At 47.1% G+C, this 17454-nt stretch overlaps 1 protein-coding gene across 1 annotated transcript in view; it reads right to left on the bottom strand.

Annotated features, from left to right (window-relative positions):
- LOC144166703 (low molecular weight phosphotyrosine protein phosphatase-like) overlaps positions 1 to 17454 on the bottom strand; it is a 21339-nt gene extending 3885 nt beyond the window's left edge. Inside the window, exons 1-3 of the mRNA XM_077696218.1 lie at positions 17298 to 17454; positions 17151 to 17224; positions 2719 to 2832 (exon numbers count right to left, since the gene is read on the bottom strand). Of these exons, the coding sequence (XP_077552344.1) occupies positions 2719 to 2832; positions 17151 to 17224; positions 17298 to 17418 (309 nt within the window). The 5' untranslated portion in view covers positions 17419 to 17454. The remainder of the gene's footprint in view (positions 1 to 2718; positions 2833 to 17150; positions 17225 to 17297) is intronic.

Raw genomic sequence — 17454 nt, 5'->3', positions numbered from 1 at the left:
TTGAAAGCAACTGCTTTGCCCGTCACATGTCCGAAAAGACAGCGCATCACCTTGATAAGGGCCCGCATGGAAGGAGCTGCAACAGCAAGTTTCGCAGGGCGCGTGTGGGAGGTAACAGATAAACTCGGTTGCGCTTTCTTCTTTCTGTTCTTTACTTCATTCTGGCTAACTCAGAGGCAGCCTGTCTGAGGGCACTGCATAACGAGGCGTGCGGGAGCGCCGTCACGTGGCATTTTTTTTATTTCACGGTGTTCCTTTATCAGTCAGAATAAATGAGTACGCAATTAATTTGTAGCTGAAAATACTGCAGTTGGATGCGTCTCATGGGTACCTGCAAGTGCCTCATTGACACATCAATGATCAGGGCAGTACTTCTCAAGTTAGCTAATTAATTACACTTAAGGGGGCACACTGGTCTTAAATCAAAAAAGTTTATTTTTACAGTTATGATGATGAAAATTGAGGGGCTTATGTAGTTTTTCATTATGATTGTAGATATAAAGTTTGCTTTTGTTTAAAATGACTACATTCAAACTCATTTGGAATTTGATATTTGACTTCTTGACACCTCTTGTAAAAGAACTCCTGGAGGGATGCAGCTGAACAAGGTACAGGTGAACTGTGCACAAATCAAGGAGTGCAATAAGACTAACAGAATCATTCTATCTGGTCTGTAGCAGAAGTTACGGCCGTTTGAAGATTGGGCTGGGAGGGTGGGATCCAGAAAAACCGGTTTTGCCTTCCAGGCCCAAACTTCAAACGGCCGTAAATTCTGCTGCAGACCAGATAGAATGATACTGTCAGTCTCATTGCACTCCTTGATTTGTGCACAGTTCACCTGCACCTTGTTCAGCTGCATCCCTCCAGCAGTTCTTTTACAAAAAACTGTCAAAAAATCAAATATCAAATTCCAAATGAGTTTGAATGTAGTCATTTTAAACAAAAGCAAATTTTATATCTACAATCAGAATGAATAACTGCAAACGTCCCCAAACTTCTATTATCATTCCTGTAAAAATAAAGTTTTTGATCAAAGACGCCGTGCCGCCGGTGCAGGAGTGCCGCACGACCGCATTTTTTCTTTCAGAGCCGGGTACGCTGATTGGCTACAGCATTTAACGGGGCCCACCAATAGCGCAGCCGTACTGTTGAGAGCTTCGTGCGTCACACGGGTGCGTCACAAGCACTCTGTCGCACGTCAGAGCGGCGCAGTGTGGCGGCAGGGAAACGGTAGGTGAGCAAGGAAGAAAGAAGGCACCTTTGTTGCGTGTTTGTGTGGCCCCTGCTTTACGCAGAGGCGTAATATTTGGTATACATTGTCGTGAAGGGGTACTCTAGCGATTGCGCGATTAAAATGGCGACCTTCAGAAACCTATTTAGGGCCCCTTTAAGTCTCATTAACGAAAAAAATTACTGTCCGCTTCTCCACAGTACTGCAAACATTATGGACTAGGTATTCTTCGAGTAACACAATTGCCCTTTTTTAAAATTTTGGTGCATAATAGCCCGGACACCCTGTATATAAGATGCATTGCATTAGCAGCTTTCAGCTAACCTGAGCTACTGGTCTTCTCGGAGTGTACATACACAAGCGCCCGTGCATTTGGCCACCACAAGAAAGAAATCCAGGACTGGGACACCTATATTCTGTTTCTCAGAATGTGTGCAGTTCAGTGGATGATACACTGCAGTCAAAAACCCACCCGCATCAGTGCATCTAACTTGCCATGACGTTGGTGGGCAGCGGCTGAAAAAGAAAAAAAAAACGCGACTATAGGCGCTGGGGCCTTTCAGTTCCACCTGACAAATGGAGGGAGCACCTCCAAGGCTCCAACAGCTACTGTTGTTGTGTTTGCTGAGCCAGTCACTGTGGAATGTCACAGCAAGTTAGATGTGCCGATGTGGGTGGATTGTCGAGAGCAGCGTAGCATCCACTGTACTGCTCGCTTCTTGGAAAACAAACTATAGCTAAGTCACGGTTGGGAAGGCTGCCATCAATCAATACTAGCACGCAATTGCGAAAGCAAGCAAGGGTTAAAAAATTGTAAAAATAAAAAACTTTATTAAATTCATTTCTAGTTAAAACATTGAATGGCTGAAATATTAAGCAATGGTCTCTTAAACCAAAAAAACACGCTGCGTTAAGAGGAGACCCTGAACGAAACCGCCGAATCATAGTAGCGGCAAACCAATTTTCCTTTTCGTTGGTGATGCTGACTTGGTGCTGCAGTTTAGCACCCCTTAAAGCCCTTAAAGGGGATGTAAAGACAAAACAAAACTTTGTTCAATCTCGAAAAAGAAAAAGAAAGAAAGAAAAAATTCCGTCGGAAATATTGAAAAACTCGCACGTTTTGCACCACACAACGTCAGCAGCGAATAAACAGAGGCTGGCACTAAATACATAGTTATCAGTGTACAACTGCCCCTTAGCATTTCAAGTCAGCTTTGGTCGTCAGCTGCCTATTTAAGAAACAGGTTCTGCAACTCATAGAGACCTCACCGCTAAAAAATGGCTGGGGAGTCGCCACTACTTTATATGTTTTTCTTAACGTACCTCCATTGTTTGTTGGAATCTTGTGATAAAATTGGTATCACTCCTATTAAGACAAAGTGCAATGAAAAGCAGTCCAAACATGCACTTTGCCTTCACGACCCACGCTGCGTGTGGGCAGGCTCCACCTGCCACCCGGGTCCACCGCGGTGTCCATAGTCACTCACCAGCCGTGCCCGGTGGTCCATTTCGACGCGGTGATCCCGCATGCACTGGATGGCCCGCTCGTCAGGCTCCTTGCCAATGTGCCACTCCCCCGTGGCTGCGCTGTCCACCTCCCACTGGGAAAGACGGGATGGGCACGTTACTCGAGCGGACATTTGGGGGGGGGAGGGGCCCACCAAAGACCGCAACTCAACCAATGCACCATCCTAAGCTATGGACCGACTGGAACAAGAATGACTGCGTTTGAAGCAGCTGCGCATCCACAGTCACACTTGGTAGGTAAGTTGGAGCTAAAATATAAATGAACACTGGCTCTGGGGGATTGGCCAACGTGAACTAACACCTCGTGCTGTAAGATGGGTGAGAGATAGGACTGGGCCGGAATAAATGAGAAAATTGTGAAGAAAGGAATGTAAAAATTTTGAGAAACAAAGAAAAAGGAGTACAAACGTGAAAACAGATAATGGGCATACTTAACAGAGTGTGGCTAATTAAATGTTCCGGAAAATGACTGTTCACGTGGATGCGTTTTACGAACATTCATGTGGGCTGATATCTGAACCACATCGCACTTCAGCAAATTGTTACAGCAAGGAAGAAACAGTTGTGAGGGACTGGCCTAGAATAATAGTCCATGAACCCAAACCTGTTCATAAAACATACCCACCTATGACACATGCCCACGTATACGGCACTGGCCTAGACTAATCCATGAACGAAAAGCCTACTTCCACCACATATTTATGGTACATACCCACTCAATGGGGAACTGGCCTAGAATAGTCTGCAAGCAAAACCTGCACCTTACACACATTTACTTACGCAGGAAACACTCGTGGGGGATTGGCAAAGAATGAATAAAGGTTCTACGCAACATGGTAGGAATGCCTTCCTGCTCTAGTATCATTACTGAAGAGCATGCATGGGGAATGGTAATGTTTCACAGTATAATGTTTCGCATCAACTGAACCCTGTATACAGGTTACGCATAAGCAATAACCCCTCCCCCTCCCCCCAAAAAAGAAACACACACCTTTGGCTCAAAAGAGGACAACTATGAGGATGTCTGCCATGCAAGCGAAAGCAGTCATATATATACTATACTCGGTTACAACTCAAGAACGGCACCACCTCATGTAGTGTATCACTCCGCCAAAGCGCCGGACCCGTGACGTCAGTGCATGCGCATTTTGAAAGGGGTTTGCCATGAATGCGTGATATCGTCTGCCTTGTCTCACGCAGTTTGTTTGTCGTCACTGGAGTCGTTTGTAAGCATATTAAGTCCAAAAAATCACGGGAACGGCTCACGCCATGTTCAAAATATTCCCAGTAACGCCCTACTTGCGCAGCGCGGGGAAACATCCGGCTACGGTGATAAGGCACAGCGGCAACTTCCGGTGCCGTTCTTAAGTTGTCACCGAGTATATACACCTCCAGGCACACCAAAGTGTGATATTGAGAAGTTCATGACCTTGCACATTGCAGGGATTAGCTGTGATGACACTGTCCCTTGGCGATTTCAAATACTGTAGACTAGTGATAATTCAAACTTTCAGTTGATTCAAACAAATTTTGACATTTTGGTTGGCCCGCTCCAATGTATTTTAAAGCCGCCTAATTCAAACTGCTGTATCGCGTAGATTCAGTTAATTTGTACTTCTTGCTTGTCCTTGCCGGAAAATATTTGCTGCATTAGCCGCTTCCAGCTGCAAATTTGCCTCCTTTTTTGCACTAATCGTCACAAATAAAGCCTTTTACCTGTATACATGTGTCAAAGTGAAACCACACGCACCAACAACAATGCCCAGTTGCTGGCATCAAAAACTTTCTTTTGAACTCTCATGCAAAGATAAAGGAGTCATCCTTTCGTGATTTGTTTTCATATTGTGAATTATATACAGTGAAGTGTTATATATGTGAAGTATTATATATCTGAGTGTTTCATTACAACACAAGTGGGTAATATTGCTCAGAGTCATATTTATGAAAACCTCTGATAATACAAGCTTCTGATAATTCGAACTAAGTCCTGGGGCCTCTTCAAATTGGTATTATCGAAAGTCTACTCTATGGTCAAACATGGAGTAGCCCATTGGCACCTCGAAGTCGTTTGAAATTTCTTTGCATCATTTTCTGATTAATGTAATCAGCAGATTCAGAGATATTCCCCCTGAAGAAAAATTTTCCTACCTGTAAAAAAATCTTGGGACACAACAAGGCTGACCTCTTCTGCTGTGTGCCCCATACCTCGGCCAATTTCAGTGACGTCTATCTCTAATTACCTCTATAAAGGGTGATCGGTAATATTTATGCCTAATGTATGCATGGCAGAGATTTCTCTAAAACAATTGACCGTAGCCAGTCAGGTCGCTGTCTTGACAGATTACATCAACATCACAATGCTTGTGAGCACCGTACACTATAAATGGAAATTTGGCCGCACATGCCGAAAGTTGTGGTTGTTGGCCAGAATCTGAAAACACAATAACCTTGTTCTGCTCCAAAGACAAGGTAACGTGCAAAGCATTTGAAGCTTTCACAATGGTGTCAGGGGTAAAGGGGGAGTGCGTGAGCAGCAGCTCAACCCGGCTATCGGTGTCTAAAATTGGCTTCATGTAACGTCTTGCTTTTTTCAGTAATGTTTCTTTGTGTACGTGTGTTTTCTATGTTTTATGTCACATATAATCCTTCCTTTCATGAAAACAAACAGTTGATAGTTTGGGCTTCCCGTCGTCTGTTCTTGTTCTTCCCGTTCGTCTTACGTCTTCGCGTCAAACAGCGCGCCTAATCATTTCAAAATTGTGCTGCTCAGAAAAAGAAATTTTTTTGTGATGACGTGTGCCGGGACTCCACTCACGCCTGCTTGTCTGTGGAGAAAATTGTGGGCAGACAATAGTGGGTAGACGTCGTCACGCTACCCCAGTGTGCTCGAAAATGACATAGGTAAGAGATAGAGCTGCCAGTCGCTCCAGAAACAGGTACCAACTCCTCGATTTCCAGCAGAGCAGTGCGCCCGACAAGCAACTACTACTTCCCACAACCGCGCACGCATGGAATGTACTCCGACGGAGTTGGAGGAATAGTCAAACACCAAGCTACACTTCCGAACCTCAAGAAACGCGATTCAGATGGCCAAAGACACGGCAACTCTGCTGTCTCAGAAAGTGAACGACGTCTGCTTTGTGTACGTTGAGGCAAATGAGGTTTCCAAGTGCGGTGGCACAAAAATGGGAGAAGGACGGGCAGTGCGTGCGGCCCCGGCATTCAACCCTGGCACATGTGGTGCTTAAGTCATACATATCAACAACACACAGTGTAAATGGTCTGTGCCCTTCTGTGGAAACTAGGGGTGAGCAAATATCAAATTCGGCACTGCAAATCAAATAGGATATTTTCGAATATGAATACCCTTGCTTTAGTGCTTAGAGAGCTTCTAAAACATAGCCGCAAAAAAATTTAAAAAAAGATAACTTAAAGGGGCCATGAAAGTTGTATACAACTCCATTCAATTTGAAGGAACTCCAGTCCAGCCGTGGAGTTGAAAGAGTTAACAACGATAAAGTTCTGTTAACAAAAAACGAAAGAAGTATTGAAAAACTTTCAAATTTCGTGCTAGTGACACAATACGGGCAAGAGTGATGCAATAGAGGGCAGCACAGAGAATAGAGTTATTGGTGTGCTAACTGCACGTTACCGGTCAAGTAATACAATCAAACAAAACTATAGATGCCCAAACTATGATCACCCAGCCCTGTTTCTCAGCAGGGACGTAGTAGGTCGCCAGCTGCCAATCACGTAAACAAGATTCTGTGACATTACAGGAAAATCGGCAGAAATAGGCTGGGGAGTTGCCACTGCCTCACATGTTTTCTTCAATATCTTGATTATTTGTTTGATGTTTGCGATAAAACTGATATCACTGTTATCGGGACAAGGCAGTCTTTCTAATGAACTAAACTTTTGTTGCATCTTCAGGCCCCTCTAATCAGTCGGGACTTTATATACCTGAGTGGACATGTGCTAGTGCTTGACGAGAAAATGAAACAAAGAAGGTTAGATGTCAAAGATTAAGACAAGATGGCAGTGCAGCGGAAATAAATTTGGCATATGGTGCGGTCTCTAAACATGCTGTGACTGCAGGAGGCATGTTATGTCCTCTGTCACACATAGATGAATCACAGAGGATGTTGGATGTTGTAGCTATGTAGCCAGCGAATACCAGCGAATACCTATGTAGCCAGCGAATACCAGTACCGGTACATTGGATGCATCCACTGGTGTATTCACAGTGGTACACACCATCATGGAACAGACCAACTTTGAGGGACAGACACTACCGTTCTCATGACGCCGTTGCCATTTCCTGCTCATCAACTGTCTACTTATCTTTCCAAATATGATGATGATGGTTGGATGTTAATGGCGCAAGGCCAACTGGGGCAAAGAGCGCCAAAACAGTGGTTAAATATGAGAGGTGAAAACGTACACACTGAAATCAGTAAGCAAGAACAAAAGTAAAATCAATAAAAGACAGTGAGGATGGCTGGTGTAAAGGGCCAGGTTGTGATGGTGCGTGGTATGAAATAAAGCTTTAAAAAACTACGCGTGATAGGAAATGAGATGTAAAAACTTGATGTCACTGAGAAACTTAAAAGTGCGCTGCACAGGAATCACGGGATCATCCGCTAGAAAGAGTGCTGGGTGTAGTGGAATGTGTTGTCTGTAGAGTTGAGGGAAGTGCTTGCGTCTTGTTGTCTGGAGTGCTTTGCATGTAATGAGGATGTGAAGTACGGATAGGCCCTCCCCACACCTGCTACACAGGGGTCTTGGAGATCCAGTGAGCAGATGGGAGTGTGTCGCGTGTGTGTGGCCTATCCGTAATCTAGCTAGGGCAACTTCGATGAATCTGTTGTGTGAGTCACTAGTGTATTGTCCTAAGTGTGGCTTTATTATGTGTAACTTGTTGTCTGTCTGTGTATTCCAGTCGGCTTTCCATGTTTTGCGAAGGTGTTGTCGGATGTGTGGCTTGAGGTCAGTGTAGGGTATTGTTGTTATGTCCATTGTGTTTGCATGTGCAGCAGTGGCGGCCATTTCATCTGCGGTCTCATTCCCCGCGATTCCAGCATGGCCTGGAACCCAGCACAGGATCAGTTGAAAATTATTTGCCTATATTGACATTATGAAATTAAAGACAAGATTGACAATGTGGTTTTTCCTGGGTCTGTGTGAAGACAATGTACGCACAACGCTCAAAGAGTCTGTGAAGATGACGGACTTAGGAATTTGTTTTTTAAGAATGTGCTGAACGATGAGTAAGATGCCATATGCTTCTGCAGAGAAGATAGTGGTGTGTACACTCATGGTTCTGCAAGCAATAAAGTTGGGACCATGAGCGGCGCACGACACTGTTGTTGAAGTTTTCGAGGCATCGCTATAGAATTCGGCACATTTATATTTATCCTGAAGCGACAAGAAATGCTGCACAATCGCAGCTCTCGGAACCCTGTTTTTATCTATTTTCATGAAAGAAACATCACAACAAACAGGCTGCAGTTGCCATGGTGGTATAACGTCAGAAAATGATGATGATGTACAGACATCTAAAAACCCAACGGAAATACCTGAAGCTTCCTCTCTCACCCTCAGAGAGTAGGGCAAAGGAACAGATGGACGATTTGAGAATAGCTGGGTTGTTGATGTATCGTTGAGGACAGGTTTAAAAGGATGGTTATTGAATGATGAGACCTTAAAAGCATATAATAAATCTATGTACATTCGTTGATGTTCCAGGCACCACTTGTTACTTTCAGCGTACAGACTCTGGGCCGGGCTAGTGCGGAACGCACCACACGCAAGGCGCAGGCCCAAATGGAGAACTGGGTCAAGCATTTTTAGTGCTGTTTTTGATGCCGACCCATACACAACACTACCGTAGTCTAGCCGAGACCCGACTAAGGCGGTAAAGACGCGAAGAAGGAGTTCTCTGTCTGCACCATACGACCGGTGGGAGAGGACTTTGAGAATGTTTAGTGTTTTCAGGCATTTATGTTTAAGTTGTTTGATGTGTGGTATGAACGTGAGTTTTCCATCAAATATGACACCCAAAAACTTGTGCTCCTTTTTTACAGGGATAGAAGCGCGATGAAGGGTGATCTCCGGTTCTGCCTTAATCCCGCGCTTGCGGGAGAACACAACACAAGTACTCTTTCCAGGGTTCAGTTTAAAACCGTTTGTGTCTGCCCAGCCAGCAAGTTGGTTCACCCCAAGCTGGACTTAGCGTTCACAAACTGAGAAGTTACAGGACTTAAAAGATATTTGAACGTCATCTACATATATAGAACAGGAAATGGTTGGTGGCAATGCCTTTCGAAGTGAGTTCATCTTAACAATAAACAGTGTGCAGCTCAAGACACCGCCTTGAGGGACGCCATTTTCCTGCACGTATACATTCGAAAGGGCACTGATAACCCTCACTCGAAAGGTCCTTTCCGACATGTAGCTACTGAGCGTGTTCAGCATGTTGCCGGAAACACCAAACGACTTGAGGTCACACAAGATGCCGTACCGCCAGGCCGTGTCATAGGCCTTCTCCATATCGAAGAAGACTGTTATACAATACTGCTTATGAATGAAGGCATCTTTTAGATATGTTTCCAATGCAACCAGTTGATCATTGGTGGATCTCCCAGCCCTGAAGCCAGCCTGGCAGCTGTCGAGAAGACCGTTGTACTCTAAGAAGTACATGAGTCTCCTATTGATCATCTTCTCGAACAGCTTACACAGGCAGCTTGTGAGGGCGATGGGACGATAACTTGTGGGAGAGGAAGGGTCCTTCCCTTCTTTCAGAAAGGCCACTACGATGGCCTCCCTCCATGACCCTGGGAGGTGCCCCGAAAGAAATATTTTGTTATAGAGGTGAAGGAGGGTTTCAAGTGTGTCTGTGTGCAAGTGTTGAATCATAGTGTATGTAATGTTGTCTGCGCCTGGAGCTGAAGGTTTACAAGTACTAAGTGCGATCTTCAGCTCATGCATTGAGAAGGGGGTGTTATAAGATGAGGTCGACTTATTACTGTCTCTCAAGGACTTCTTCTCACAGGATGTTTTGTGTTTTATGAAAGTGTTGGTGTAGTGTGCTGAACTGGACACATGTTGGAAGTGTTGTGCGAGTGTGTTAGCCTGGTCTTCCATTGTGTCCCCTGTTGTACTAACCAGGGGCAGGCTGTGTGTCTGTTGTCCTTTTAGTTTATGTATTCGTGTCCATACTTTTCGCGTGTCAGTGTACGAGTTGATGGAAGTGAGGAAGGTGCGCCAACTCTCCCTTTTCGCCTCACGGCGCACTCGCTTCCCAAAAGCCTTGGCCCGTTTAAACGAAATGAGATTATCTGATGTGGGGTACCGGCGAAGGACACCCCACGCCTTGTTCTGGGCCTCTCGCGCCCGCCTGCAGTCCTCATTCCACCACGGCCTCCTCTGGTTGCGCGGGGCACCAGAGGCGTGGGGAATGGACTTTTCGGCGGCGGCGAGGATGTGCGCTGTGACGAGTTGGGCGGCTTCCTCCACGTGTAGGTGTTTTATGGATGTGTGGTGTAGTTGAGATGTTTGTGTGAATGTGCTCCAGTTTGCTTTTGATTCATTAAACCTTTTATGGGAAGATGGACTGCATGGGCCTTTACCTATATATGCTAGGGAAGTGGGGAAATGGTCACTACCATATGGGTCAGTGCCCACGCCCCACTCAAGACATGGAAAGAGAATTGCAGAACCAATAGCCAAGTCGAGATGTGAGTATGTATTATGTCCTAAGTTATGGTATGTAGGCTGCTTTTTGTTGAAAAGGCATGCTCCTGAAGATGTAAGAAATTTCTCTATCAGGCGACCTCGGGCATCCGTTCTGGAGGAGCCCCAAAGAGAGTTGTGTGCATTAAGGTCGCCTGTTAGGATGTACGGTTCGGGCAGCTGGTCGACCAGCGCCTCGAAGTCAGAGCTGGAAAGTGCATAATCAGGACGAATGTAAATTGAGCATACCGTTACCAACCTATTAAAAATTATTGTGCGTATTGCTACAGCCTCAAGGACGGTGTTGAGAGTGATAGGATGGCATGCTAGGGATTTTCGGGCTATTATGGCTACACCGCCCGAAGAGTGTGTGCAGCCAACCCTATCCTTTCTGAATAGCATGTACCTATTTAAGAAATTTGTGTGGTTGGGATTCAAATGCATCTCCTGAAGACACATCACACTTGGCTGGTTCGAATGCAATATCTCATGGACATCATCAAGATTTTTAATGAGGCCTCTACAGTTCCATTGAGTAATATTTTCTCTTCCCATTATGGAGATTTAGAAGCTACTGAAGTCTGTGTGTATGTGTGTTCATGTGTCTTTCGGGGCTGTTACTCTAGGATTTGGCTTTTTGGGCCTTTCTGCTGCTGGCTTGGGCGTCGGAGGCCGCTCCTTGCGCTGCGTTGCAGGCAGGAACGGCCCGACATCCATCTCGTCGTCGGATGTCCGAGGGGTGCCCGACGGACCGGGCCCCCCGGACTTGGCCCCCCCTCGGGAGCCCTTCGTTTGAGCCGCCACCGCCGAGGGCGTCCGGGGCACCAGAGGTGGCACGGGCGGTGCGGTGACGGTGGGAGCCGGTGCGGGGCCCGTGGTGTCCATCACCTCGGTACCCTCCAACGGACTGGAGGACGGGGAGACAGAGGCGGGAGCGGCACCGGTCCCGACAGAAGTGGTTTGCACCACAACCGCTGCTGCCTCAGCAAGCGGCGTGGTGCCGGGTTGGGCTGCGTGAGGCAACCCAGCGGGGGGCGGGGGCGGGACCAAGTCTGACTCGCGGTACTGGGTCCCCGCAGAAACCAGACGCCGCTCCGCCCCCCGGCGAGCTGCGTCGGCGTACCTCCCCAGAGGGAAAGAGGCGAACCTCTTCCGCGCCTCTGGGAAGGTGATGTTCTCAGTTACTTTGACATTGATGATTTTCTTTTCTTGTTGGAATTTCTCACATTTGCGGGAGTACGGTGCGTGCGATCCCCCGCAGTTAACACAAGTGAAGGTGGTGGAGTTGCAGTTATCTGTCGGGTGGTCCTGTGCGGCGCATTTCGCACAGGTCGTTTTGCCGCAGCAAGAGTTGGTACCGTGCCCGAACCGCTGGCATTTGAAGCAGCGGCGCGGGTTTGGTATGTACGGTCGGACTGGACATCGTATGAAGCCTGCATTGACCGACTCGGGGAGCGTTGAGCAGTCAAATGTCAAGATCAAGTGTTTCGTACGAATTTCGGTGTCATTTCGACGCATGATTATCCTTCGCACTGCCGTCACGCCCTGATCTCGAAGGCCATCGAGCAGATCTGTCTCTGTTTCGTTCATCAGGTCAGGATCGGAGATGACGCCCTGGGAACTGTTCAGCGTGCGGTGGGGTGTGATCTTTATGTCTGTATCTACCATGCGGGTTTGTTTGAGGAGGTTGATAAATTGCTGCCTGTTGTTAATTTCGACCAGGATTTCCCCTGTTCCGAGTTTCTTGGCTTTGTAGGATTTCCCTACAATGCCCTCAAGGAACTTGGAGATGAGAAAAACAGACTGTGCAGTGACGGGCTTTGACTTGTCAAGAGATTCCATTATTAGAAAGCGGGAAAAATTGTCAGGTTTTGGAAATGTCAACTCTGTCAAGGGAGGAAAGGAGACTTCGGTGCGGCCCCTTTTCGGGGGCCGATCACGTTTATGGGGGGTTTTGAATTATCCATATAGCATAGGAAAAAGCAGGGAGACGGGGGTACTTTCTTTTTTGACCTTACCCTGGTAGCCAAAGAGGTCCCGGAGCTCCCTGCCTGGTAAACAGACAGGGAGCCCATCCGCCGGAGCTTGACCTGGGCTCCGACGGCCACCGTTCGTGGTTTCTAACCCTCCACCTATAAACACATCGCCACGGTTGGATCCAGCTTATGTTTGGGGGCTCGGGGTCCGCGGTACGCCAGTACCGTCACCAAGATTGCTCAAGGTGCCCCGTGCGGGGTATCTTTCCAAATAAAAACTCGTGGCAATAAAAAGAATTCACATTTGTTAACCTATCCCTTGTGGAATATTCCCTTGAGGGGGTCCTTAAAGGGGCCCTGAAAGGCGTTTTGAGCACACTAAATTGACTAGCGCAATCGTTAGATTGGGTCGTCAACATCATCTAATAATAATAATAATAATAATAATAATAATCTTTATTACAGGAAAAGTACACATTATACATTCCAGCCCACATAAGCAGCGATGCTTGTGAGCGGGCTTCATCGCATTTCATCTGTGCCAAGTATTACTCTTTTACGCGCAGCGGAAAGCTCACACTTTTGTTGCAAAGTTTGTCGCTTCTTTCTCACCCTTTCCTTCGTGTTTTTGGACGCCGCCATCTTCACATGTCTACATCATCGATTCCCAGATGTTCGTCATGAGCTAGACATCCTGCTATTGGGCGGCTTTTTCACGCACTTCCGGCAAAGAGATGAGTCGTCTGCTCAGCGTCGGCTCGCTGGCTGATCTGCCAGCGGAGTGCACGAGTGCTTGGACATTTTACGACAAATGAAACAAGTGTAAACAAACGCTTAACCGTTTGTGTTGAATGCAACAGGGCCATAACACGACATGAATATTCTCTTACTTGAGTACGTTCCGTAAAGAAAACGTTGAAGCCCCGTGGCACTTCTTTCTTGCAATCGCAGAGAACGCCCTGAGCCGAATGCCCGGGTTTGGCGCATACATTTTATTCAACTTCCAAACAATCCAGAGATGCGTTTCGAACGAACACAATTGCGTCACAACATGCGTTGCAAGTCCGAATCGCGATTGACAGACGATGGGTTGCCTCCTCCTGCCCCTCGTAAATTCGGCACTCACCTCGCGCGCGGTTTGCGGGGACGAACAGCAAGTCACTTAACTCTGGCGCACAAGCCGAGATGGCTTTTAGCCACACACACTGCACATACGCCATGCGAGGTCGAGTCGTACGCCGCTTGAGAAAGATAATCCAGACCATGGGAAGCACTATCCACCCGCAGAAGCACGTCGCATTTCATCGCGAAACAAAGGCGTCCACAACACACACACCATCGCCTCCTGTAATGCCAAACGCATTTCGCACTTCCAAATGGGAGTGAGTAGTATGCCTGCAGTGCCCATATGCCGCGAGGTGGGGCCCCAAGCTGAACCGGGATCATGCAACCGTAACTGACTTCTAGAGCGGTTTGTGCCTTGTTCCTAGGGCAACCGATGTTTGATATTGTCAAAGAAATGGTGCTCGCTTCAGCGCTAGAAAGCTCAGAGCCGCGGAGGAGCACGTTTTGCCAACGTTGCCGCTCTCCACCACGCGTCGCCCCAAGCTGAACTGGCCTTTTGTGCACGGGTTCTGTATCGGTTTAAAATGTCTTTTTCACATGCCGCCGCCAGGAATTACCACCGCCACAAAATAAGACCCGGCACCAGCGGGGCCACATCTGATACGGCGCTTTTTGGATAAACAGTGCGCTGTGCATCCAAGGGAGCGAGCGCAGGATCCTCCCCGTGCGGCTGCGAGTTCGCCGCCGATAAAGAGTCGCGTGCCGCCGATAGCAAAGTTCTGCAGCAACGTACACCGCGAAAGGGCAAGGCCAGGCCGCCGCACACATGCAGCCAGATTTTTCGTTCGCTTTTCCACCCTTGAGCGGAGAGCGGAATTCATGGTGTCAACAAAGCTTGCCCGTAGCAGACGGCCTGTGTGAGCAGCGCAATAGCGGAAGTACGTCACCACCGAGAAGCGCAGCATCATGGGAGGGAAGGCTCGCTCGCCGTCAACAGCGGAGAGTAAGTTGAAAGGAGGAGGAAACGTGGCGCGACGATAATACGCGGTTTTTGATTTACGATTTCTCAGCTAATACTCATCGCTTCAACAAAATTTTTGCGGGAGGAGATTGCTAATACATTGCTTTATTTGGTTACATGTACATCCACGCATCGGCGGAAGGTATTTCAGGACCCCTTTAAAGAAACAAAGTGGTGATGTGATGTATAGAGGTGCAACATGCTCGCCATTCATTTCCCAGCAACATATGGCAAGAGCGGTCTGTTGTGACTTTAACCCAACCAGCCAAACTGCTGTTGGCCACTGACTAGTCACAGTCACCGTCAACTATTGACTAACTATTCCTAGCTTTTCGGGTGTTTAATGGCTGAGGCGACATGCACAATGTCATGTAATCCTACCTGAATGGCAAATGGCTTTACACACGACATCGTTAGCTTTCAACGCAAATGGCATTTCTATGCCCGCTGTGTCGATAGCATAGTAGAAGGCACCATTGTTTACCACTCTCCAGAAATAGTGTGCGAGGTATATTAAAGCGAACGATTGCCTTGAAAAAAGTGAGTTTCCAAAGCGTAGAGCAGTGCTTTACGTGTGTGCTGTGCTAAAAGCAACCTAAAACATATCACTCTTCACAAAATATACGCAGAATTTTATCGCACGCTGTGTTGACAGCAACCTGAAGCAACCCTCTCATAATTGTGGCTGCCCTGAAAAAGCGAGTTCCCACAGTGAAGTTTGATGAGCCATATTCCAGAAGCAACTCAATGCATTGAAATTTCCAGATAAGCAAAATCCGTAGAAATATAATAGATTGAGTGACTGTCTTAGAGAAGGCTAGCCAGTGTAAAAATAAAAATTAAAAAAGCCCGAAAGAGTTGGAATTGGAACTTTTTTGGCAAAAATCATCTCAAGTTATAGACTGTTAATCATCCTCTTAAGTTATAAAGAAGGGTAATCAAAAGTTAAGTTAAATCAGAAAGTTCGAGAAGTCAAAAAATCAGAAAGTCAAGAAAAAAAAATCGAAGTTAAATAAAAAAGTTACATTACAGAAGTTATATTAATCACCATCTTACGCTATTAAGAAGTTAAAATTATCTTAAGTTATAGACAAAAATCATCTTAAGTTATAGACTGTTTACAGAGTGGCGGCCTGGGCGCAGCCATGTTGGACGGCGTGACGTCACTCGCCACGGCTGGCCTTCAAGAAAGCGTTTGTCACCGTGGCCTTCCATAGGGCCGGGGTACATCGGCAAGTGCGGAAGTGGCTTTATTGGCGAAATGTTGAATTATTTTCGATTGTCGCCGTGCATGGACTTATTGGACGACAAGATTGGTGCAAACCTTCAGAAACTACTTAGTCCCAAAAAAATGGCACATCAAGCTTATTAAAGCTCTGTTCGGATTGGCTCCCACTGCCTAAGTTCACGCATTTCATATGTGTTTGGCGGCATTATTTCTAGTTCTATGTACACAGCAACCATGTGGATGAAACGGCTTTGAGCCGCTGGTCGGACCACTTTTATCCAATTAGCATGTATGGATTCGTTTGCACACGGATCAATAGAGTTGGAAATAATGTTGAAGCTGCAGCCTCCAGCGCAAGGCAACTGCCACTACGGCTTAGCTCTGGTTGCGTCAACGTGCATAATAGAGGCCTGCAGTGCGACGAAACATACGCAGTGTTTACTGAAGCCAGGTTTCTGCGCTCATCACGAGTAGGAAGTATGGGTTAGCGACAGCTCCAAATGGCAGGGCTCCAGGGATGCCGGCAGGGCAATGTCATTTTGTTGGTACACTTTAAGTAAAGTGGGGTTAGATAGTCTACTCCGTGTCCAAGGTGATATGCACTAGTGAAAACTAGAAAAGAAACAGGGCACCCGTGCTCCGATCAGCTTAAACAGCCAAGCTGACTTGTTTCGCTGTGATGACACGCACACATCGCATAAACACAACACGAGGCATGCTTTAGAACAAGGGCGAGGCAGATAGGTGGGCACTACACTACGCTTCCCACCAGGTTTTTGTTACGGCCTGAAAAAGTCGCGCTTGCCGATGTTCTTCGAACAAAATTCTACCGTTGGAGAAGGGCAATGCAGCGCAGCCAGGTTTCCATGTCGCGCTAACTGTGCGGAAAGCAGTGCATTGCGAAAGGCCCCACACACAGACAGTCTTTGTGAAGTTGCGGCCTGTGAGACTACACTTTTCTGAGCACCACGGCAGCCTACGGCGGAAACTTAAACTGTGCTAAAGGCCAGTCATGGCGACTGCGCCGCTAGCGGCACCTGTTGAAGGCTAGCCCAACTGCTCGCTGTAAACGGTCTGTAATGCCGACGGCGAGAGGCGTGAACTTATTCTGGTCTGCTCGGTATACACCAGCGGGTGCGTTCACCGCACCGGTATTGACGTACACCGGACACGTCCAACGCATCTTTAGACTCGCAGTGCCGGGTACTTTCGGCGTATCTCCAGCATCGTGGGTGGGATTACGCCCCACGTACCTTCAGACACTTCGTGTTTAATAATACCGGAGCCTCGGTTGCATCCCCGTTTTAGAATCACCGCTGCCAGAGAGAAAATTCACCCGGCGATCTACCGTGTGCGTTTTGTGCTTACTTGGTTCAACACTCCCCGCTCCCGCGCGACATGTCTGAAGACTGCCTCGGCGATCGGAGACCGGCAGATGTTGCCTGTAAAGAAAATAGGCAGTTAGTAGCCATGAAAACGCGACAAACATGTTGTTCTGATGTGCTGCTTACTTACCGAGGCAAACAAAAAGTACAGATTTCGAAGGTGCTGCCATGTAAACAATCTCAAAACGTTGATGTAAACTGCAACCGCTGGAGTTCCTTTTCCGGTTTTCCCGGCAACGAACGCGATGCATCTTGGGATCGCACCCTCGCACCCATCGCACCTAGCA

This window comes from Haemaphysalis longicornis, unplaced genomic scaffold (assembly GCF_048455015.1).
Source record: "Haemaphysalis longicornis isolate Haplotype H1 unplaced genomic scaffold, Haemaphysalis longicornis Haplotype H1 scaffold_184, whole genome shotgun sequence".
NCBI classification, from domain to species: Eukaryota; Metazoa; Arthropoda; class Arachnida; order Ixodida; family Ixodidae; genus Haemaphysalis; species Haemaphysalis longicornis.
This window is presented reverse-complemented; position numbering and strand designations above follow the sequence as displayed.